An 8,737-nucleotide genomic window follows, 5' to 3' on the forward strand; every position below is an offset into this window, starting at 1 on the left:
TCCGCAACATCACGACGAGGTCCCGACCATCAGGGACAACCCCCCACTGCGGGGACCCAACAGCAGGAGACGCAGGAGGGGGGCACAGGTAGCAACGTCGGAGCCCCTCACAGCACCATCATCCTCGGCGGGGGACGCCAGCTGAGCACCATACTCCCCCACCTCCTCCCAAGGCACACCACGAAGGGGGGAGACACTCCGAGCCCGCCGCGAACGCTTCGAGACAGGCCGCACCACACCACGCCCAGCAGGCCCCGCCGCAGGCACAGCCACCGTCGTCATATCCACACAGGCCACACCCGCACCGTCCGAAGAGTCCACAGAGGCCACATCACCCACACTGTCTACATCATCCACGGAAACAGCCTCAGAACACCGACGTGCACGCTTCTGCAAAGGAATGGGAAGAGCAGAACTACAGGAGTCAACACACACAGGCACGGCAGGCACCTCACCACGCCGAAGCACCCCCTCCAAAACAGCAGAACCCGCGTCCCCGGGAGCCGGTATCACATCCACAGGCGGGGGCGGAACATGAACCTCCACCGGGACACCTTTCACTACACACAGCTCAGGCGACAGCCCGACACCCTCACACACCGGCTGAACAACCCCAGGGGCCACAGCTGTCACTAGACGTGTCGCACAGGCCGTAGAGCTCGCCTCAACAGGCGGAGCAGCAGACAGGCAGTCAGGCGCCTCAGGCACAGCACCCACACCGCCCGAACGCAACAGGGGCGGAAAATCCTCCGTACGAAGAACATGCACACGACCAGTCGCTCCCACGTCGCACGCAGCAGCCAGATGACCCTCGTGACCACACCGATAACAGGTGCGCGGTTGACCCCTGGTACTGGCAGCGGAGCGTGTATCCCAACACGGACATCGACGACGGTACACTACCCTTCAGCGACATCGTCAGGGTGCGGGAGCCGTCAAGCATACCAACACAGTGCCCGGCAACGACCTTGTTCCAATGAACACTTAACACTGTCCCAAACCGTTCGAAACAGGAGGTTAAAAAGTCGTCCTGAAATTCGAAGGGGGCACCATGCACCGTCACAGACGTCAAGGTGACACTAAGATTCACTACCTTAACGGAGCCAGCAGTATCAGGGAGAGGGTAAACACGCCCCTCACACCGCTCGAGAAACGCCTGAAAGGCAGCCTGGAGGCGGAACTTGACCACTGCACGGTGGCCCTGAAGCAGCTGGATGCCCACCAGGTCAGACAGCTGCACATGCAGCACGTCCACTAGGGCGACACCAACCAATGGATGGTCCACCGGCACCGTAAACGTCAGACCAGCTGACAGCGTCCTCTTCATTGGAGGGCGAAACGTTCCCATGGCGAAGCAAACGTCACCCCGTCAGTGGCAAACTACCACCAGCAGGGCAAACAAGCGATCACCCAACGTAAACACTCGCCAGTGCGGAGAGACCTCAGGAACGTCCGACCTGGCCGGCGGTCACCACGCCGTTTGTTATTTTAGATGTCCATGTATGACGGGCAATAGTGAGCCTGTAATGTAGCTAGGGTGCCGTTTTCTATGTATGATGGGTCCCGGTGGTGTGAGTTATGATGTATACGTCAGATGTGGCCTAACTTGTGGGGTGACTGAGGTATTTAGACCAATGTGTGGACTACCTGGTATATTATACGTGATGAGAGATCTCCTTCACCTCATGTGTACTGCTTGGTGTTAAATGGCACTTTGAGCGTGACAAGTTTTTGGTTTAAATGTATTCAGGCACCGCGATGTGGCTGCGGACGGCAGTCACAGCCTTAACGACCGTCGTGCAGCATACGTGGCGGCGGTCGTATGCTGCACGACGGTGTCACCAAAGACAACCTTCGAAAAAAGATCACTAACCTGAAAAAGGCGGATCCGAGGATTGAAGACATCGACCCTTGACATAGTTCCACGTCGTCGGGACGTGGTGGACGTGGCGTAGGGTCGTCATCAGGTGTGTAGACCAGGGCGGTGGTACTGGGGAGTACAGCCCTAGGACCCAGAAACCGGCCTCTATGGACCATCAGCCGGAGACTTACACCATGTCCGTACTGCCTAAGCGGCTCAGTATCGTGTCCACCCAATACGTCACTTTGGCTTTTAGTCTAAAGCTTGTGAAGGAATTGTTCTGCTTATTGCGAGTATGACAGCCATGGGGGGTGAGGTCATCTCTGGATGATGAGTCACTGTTCATCAACCTACCCCCGGATGACACAACTAGAATGATGATGGACCAAGCAATCAAAGTGTATTAGGATCCAGGGTGTATTCCTCTAGACTATACCTCTAACCCTTCCTCTAGACGCATAGTTTAGTACATGGTTTGTGCAGCTGCCTAAAACGTCCCTTTCTTGAGCCTTGATGGTCTAGCAGACGAGGAGTCGCAATAACGGGGCTGAAATACGTTGACCAGACCACACACTAGAAAGTGAAGGGACGACGACGTTTCGGTCCGTCCTGGACCATTCTCAAGTCCATTGTGTGATGGTGATGATGATCTGCACAAACATGGTGTCGTTATGGGTCCCCCCTCCCCTCACTCCCCTAGTCTTAGACCACAAGCCAGAGAGCGTGGCCGGGGGGGGGGGGGGGTGAAATGTGCTAAACCCTAGTTAGGCTTGAGTGGAAGCCTCAGGATCGCTAAAGGATTCAGTTGAACCCCAGGTTGCACTGCTTTTGACCATGTCGTGGTATAGTGGTCTAAGGCGTTTGTTTGGGATTACCCTGACCACAGGTTCGAATCCTCTTCACGGCTCCTACTGATTTTCTCCTTGATACATCACGTTAATACGATTTATTTGAGCAATTGAGCAACTGTTCTGTCGGTTCACAAAATTAGATGCACTAAAGTAGAAGTATTTGTGTTGTAGAAACTTACCAACAAGAAGGACCAGGAGCTGGGGCAGATTAGCGGCAGTAGGAAGGCGAGCACCAATAGTACCATTGATCACGAGCCGCAGCAGGAAGAACACTCCCGACTCCAACAAGATCAACACATGTTGGGGAGGTGGAGGACCACCAGGAGGAGGCGCAGCAGAGGCGTGTAGAGGGGGCGGAGGCACTGACGATGCCCCCTTGTGTGGTGGCCGGCGCCGGGGGCGTGCGCCGGCCCCCTCGCGTGCCTCCCTGCTGACCCCAGGCCGCCCTCACTGTCACGGGGTCACGCCACTCTTCACCCTCATGGCCCGTCCTCTCCTGCCACCCGCGGGATCTTCGACTTTAATGACAGGTGTTGGTAAGAGCTGTCGTCGCCTTAAGTATGCCAGGTATCACTGCTTGGGACAAGGTCGACGGAACCTATTGATCAGTTACGATGCTTATCTTGTGTCTTGGCCGGCTGCTCTCATCTGTTCACAGCTGTCAACTATACGGAACGACTCCACAATTAGACGGGGATACTGTTATTTATGGCAGTTAACGACTTCCAACCCCCTACCTACCCTTAGCACTCCAATAGCAATCTATATGAACATTAATCAACATTATTAAACTCCTTATATCAGTGACTTTGACCGCATGGTATGATATATTTTTCTCAACTATCTCAACCGCTTGTTTTCCAAGTGGTTGGGCATCATTCCTTCCCCCCGTCCCATCCCCAAATCCTTATCCTGACCCCTTCCAAGGGCTATATAGTCATAATGGCTTGGCGCTTTCTCCTAATATTTCTCTTCCCTTCTCAAAGTTTGCTAGTGCCGGCTAATTGACTCTTCACTGTTGTTTACGATTCGCTACTTGGAACAAAAGGTTCTAAGTAGCACGGGCTATGGTGAGCCCGTAGTGGAGTTACCTGGCCGTGACTGCTCACGCATTCCACGTAATATAAGGATACTAGGTGAACCAAACTAGCACTTGACCTGATTGGCTGATGAAGATTAAGCCACCCCAAGAGGTGGCACGGGCATGAATAACCCGTAACTCTTGAGGTAAACTCTACAATCGTTTATATATAGAGTAGTACAGTCAAGCCTTCAAGGTGCGCCGCATCCCTTCCTTTTATGATGATGACAAAGTCGTCCGCGTAATTTAGCAGCCTGCAGTGATGTGGAAGTTTCAACCTCATTATTCTTTCCATTAAACAGTTGAAGAGAAGAGGGCTGAGAATACCTCCTTCCGGTGTACCATTTTCATGTCATTTGTACTCAGAGACTGTGCCATGAAGATTTACTCTTGCTTCTCTGTTTATGAGGCAGCAGAGAATAGCTGGGGCGTTAGCCAGTTCAAAGGCTTTTTCGAGGTCCAGGAATATCAGCATTCCTGGTCTGTCATTCAAGTGGGCTAACAGAGTTGTAATACATTCCACTGTGCCAACCCCTCTTCTATAGGCATACATATCATGGTGCAGTTTAGTCATTTTCCACTCCAGTCTGTTGAGTGCCATTCTGTCAGCCGTCTTGGCTGCACAGCTTTGGAGAGAGATGGGCCTGGGATTAGCTGGATCTTTGGGTTTTGGGATCGGCACTATGTCTGCTCTATTCCAAGCAGAAGGTCTAGTTTGAGAAGTCCAGGCTAAATTAATTAACCTTAGGTATGCAGCGTCTCCCTCTGGGCCGAGGTTTCTAATCATTTTATAGGTTATTTTGTCGGCTCCAGGGGATGTATCCTTGGAGTGTTTCTTAGCCCGATTGAGCTCATCCAGTGTGAGGGGGGCATTAGTGTCAGAGACTTCTTCACATGCTGTAAGGATTCTGTGCCACCTTTCTTCCTCTAGTCCGGTCTGTACTGCTAATACATCTGGTGGAAGTTGATTGCTGGCTGCTCTCTTTGCAAACCTGGTTGCCAGTACTTCGGCTTCCTGTTGAGGATCCTTGGGGTGTGGAGCTTTAGGTGTTTTATTCCCTTTGGCTCGGTGAATTTTCTGCCACATCTCTCCAAGAGAGGTGTGTTCATTCAGGTGTGAACACCATTCCAGCCACTTTTGTTCTTTTATTTGTCTGGTCTCTCGATGCACATGTTCCTTGACCTCACAAAGTAAGATCCTGCTGCGATCACTTGGCTGCTTTTTGTATAGCTTTCTTGTTCTGTTGAGTCTATGGTTGAGTTCTTTGACACGTTCGCAATAGTACCAATGATCTTTATGGTGTCCGGTGGACTGTTTTTTCAGTGGGATTGAGTGGTTGGCTGCACTTTGAATCGCTTTGACAAATTCTTGTTTTGCCTGATTAATGTCTTCGGGAAGATCATAGTTTCTTTGCCACTCTGAAATGAGGTTTTGAAATCGGTCCCAGTTTGCTAAAGCAAAGTTCCAGGCTTCAGATGGAGGCGGAGGTTGGGTGAGTAGGTCTAACTTAAGATCAATTTGGACCCCATAGTGGTCGCTTGTGAGCGTGGGCTCAACTGACCATGTTACTGCATCTCTTAGGGAGGCTGAAACGAAGGTTAGGTCTAATCTGCCTCCTTGGATGTGGGTAGGTTCATTCTTGTTTAGGATTTGTATTTCTGGAAGCTGGTCTAGTAGATGTGTAATGTGAATGCCGGCTTCATTTGTTCTGTTCGAGCCCAGTGCCAATCGATAATGGGCATTAAAATCTCCACAAATGATTGTGTTTGTTGTTGTCGCGTGTCCAAATAACAGAGAGATCCATTTCGGCATGTGGAGACCTGTACACATTGAACACTTCAAGTTTGTCGTGTCTTAGCTCAATGGTAACTCCCATTACCTCTGTCCCTGCTCCACAATCGGGTGGGCTGGTTATGGACTTGGAGATCAGGTCACATTTTACATAGATTGCACATCCCCTGGATTGCCCATTGATCCATGGAAGGAAGAAGCCTCGATAGCCTGAGATTTTAGGTTCTAATCCGGCTCGAAGCAAGCTCTCCTGTAGTATCAGGATGTCTATGCCCTTGGTTGCTGCTATGCATTGCAAGTGTTGCAATTTAGTGCGCAGTCCTTGCGCATTCCATTGCAGGATCTTTAGACCTCTAGGTTCTTGGAATTTGCTGATAATTCCGTGGTATCCATGGAGTCTGATGAACACGCCATGGAAGTTGCAATTGGTGTATAGGTTCTTAGTGGACCTGAAATTGACTCATCAATGTCGCTTTCCGACGAGCTGGACATCTGTTTTTATGGGGGTGTCTCCTGCCCTGCTGTCTTGACGGTGTGGATATTACATCTTCGAATTTCTTGAGCTTGTGCTCAATTGTCTTCCGAGTCTCTGTGGTTTGCTTGATTCCATATGATGGCAGCAGACTTTCGATCAACTTAGTGACCAAAGTTTTGAGCATTGGCCAGAGAGCGTCCAGTTCTGTGGGAGTACTATTTAATGCTGTGCAGGTTTGGGGCCTAGTAGCTTTTAGACCCTTCTCGGTGGTAACTTTGACACTGGAATTGCTACTCCTATTGGCCCCAGTGTGCTTAGCACACTGGGGCCAATAGGCACCCAAATGCTTAGACTGGCCAATTGGCACCCAAATGCTTAGACTGGCCAATTGGCACCCAAATGCTTAGACTGCATCAGTAAAGAGGCAAAACAGATTGGGATCAAACTCAACCCCTCAAAGTCCAAGGCCATGCCCATAAAAATAGCGAAGCCCAACATCCAACTCACAGTACAGGGTCAACCAATTGAATGGGTTGACACCTATCAGTATCTTGGAATCATCCTGGACACACACATGAATGTTAATGCTGAGGTCACTTACTTGAGAGAGCGAACTGCGGCCCGGACGGCAATCCTCAGGTCGCTAACCTCCCTTTCTGGAGGAGCCAATCTGCAAGTCCTTCGCACATACTATGTACAGGCAGTCAGATCAGTGATCGATTATGCCGCACCTGCACTCACAAATCTATCACACCAACAGTGCAAAAAGCTTAAAGTTGCCCAAAACAATGCTATGAGAGCCGCACTGGGAGCCCCCATGTGGACCAGGCTTGAAACTCTTAGACTGGAGACGGGGTTGCCCTCTCTACAAGAAAGAATATCACAAAGGACAGCTACAATTGTCAGTTAGATAATTATTTCTTCTGATCCAATCCCAGTACGGCAGGCCCTGGTGGTTGGACTAGGCCAAAACAATGGAAACTCTTGGGTTGCAAGAGCAGGAAAAGTCCTAAACAGACTACATTTAAAAAACATGATTCTTGATAGAGAGGGTGATCATCCACACCCAAATTACACTCCTTCCGCGCCGTGGGAAGAGCCTACTTTCAAAATAGTAATAGAAAGTCTCCCAATGAAAAAGGCTGCCTATGATCCGACAATCCTAAGGCACATAATAGAAGAGCAAATGTATAGCATAGCAGTAGCAGGAGCCACCCACATCTTCACAGACGGATCGGTGGACACAGAATATGAGAGTGCTGGTGCTGCTCTTTGCACGGCCAGCGTACAGGCATATTGGAGACTGGGAGGACTAGTATCATCAACCCAAACTGAGCTGTTTGCCATACAACAGGCATTCGCATATGTGATTGCACAAAACACTCAAAATGCAATCATACACACAGAATCAAAAGCTGCACTTCAAATACTAGGACAAAAACAGTGGAAAGATAACGTGGAAATAATTACCACCATTTTGTATCTTGGAGCAGTCGCTAAAGGCAAAGGACTCAACATAACCTTAAACTGGATCCCATCCCATATTGGAATCCCATTAAATGAAAAAGCTGATGAAATTGCTAAATTGGCAACTCGTCATCCAGTGATACATAAAACAATTCAACCCAGCCTAGAGAACATAAAAAACATCATCACCAAAAAACTCTCACATCTCAACAAAGCCTACCTTCACCAGAGAATAGCTGAAGGTTCGCCATCTGCAACATGGTATCTTCAGGCAACCAAATTAGAAAGGTTAAATATCCCAAAAGGAATCCACAGGGAAATAGCAGTTAGGTTATATAGACTACGTCTAGGTTACAGATGCAACTGGGAGATTGGTGAACCCCGACAGAGAGAGTGCATCTTCTGTCAAACTGTCACAGAAAAGCCATTACTTCACTATCTTCTGGAATGTGAAGCAACCAATGACCTTAGAAGAGCTTTAAGAGTTCCTGAATCATGCAGTGGCCACCCTGAAGCCATCAACACAGCCACTCTCCTGGTCAACAAAGGTGTCCAGCAGCTGGACACCCTCATAAAGACTGTGAAGCAGTGTCCTCCCCCGCGATAACAGCTTGATGGTTAAATGCAACCTCAAAATACTGAGAAAAAAATTGTACCACTTACGGGCTATTCATGCCCGTGCCACCTCTTGGGTGGCTTAATCTTAATCAATCAATCAATCTCCTCATCACAATCAACTTGAGAATGGTCCAGGACGGACCGAAACGTTGTCGTCCCTTCAACTTCTAGTGTGTGGTCTGGTCAACAATTCTCATTTTACCAGTCAGATCACTCAGTCTTCTTCATGGTAGTACATGTGTTTGCGTGAAGGGAAGAACACCCAATACAAGTATTCTGTAACGTCTACGTATATACTGATCTCGTTCTCTACGTTTCCCCTAAAAATTAAAAAAATATATATTGCCATTAATGCTGCTATCCCAAGGAGCATAGACTATAACAATCTCTACCTTCTCTTTTTTTTCTAACTTCTTTTTCATACAAACTTAAACTGCAATAACAACATTATTTGCAATTTGCAGCAAGAACATATGTGCACTGAGGAGGAGTTCGAGTGTGTGTCAGACAGTGAGTGTATCGAGTCCTGGTGGAGGTGTGACCTGGAGAAGGACTGTGATGATGGCAGTGATGAGCTCAACTGTCCGGTAAG

General features: G+C 49.2%; 1 protein-coding gene across 4 annotated transcripts in view; it reads left to right on the plus strand.

The window, feature by feature from the left end:
* LOC123771973 (basement membrane proteoglycan-like) overlaps nt 1-8,737 on the plus strand; it is a 206,229-nt gene that overhangs the window by 167,518 nt on the left and 29,974 nt on the right. For all 4 annotated transcript variants that reach the window (XM_045764831.2, XM_069337892.1, XM_069337894.1 and 1 more), the window contains one exon: nt 8,610-8,732. In XM_045764831.2, the coding sequence (XP_045620787.2) occupies nt 8,610-8,732 (123 nt within the window). The remainder of the gene's footprint in view (nt 1-8,609; nt 8,733-8,737) is intronic.

Source organism: Procambarus clarkii, chromosome 38, assembly GCF_040958095.1.
Source record: "Procambarus clarkii isolate CNS0578487 chromosome 38, FALCON_Pclarkii_2.0, whole genome shotgun sequence".
NCBI classification, from domain to species: Eukaryota; Metazoa; Arthropoda; class Malacostraca; order Decapoda; family Cambaridae; genus Procambarus; species Procambarus clarkii.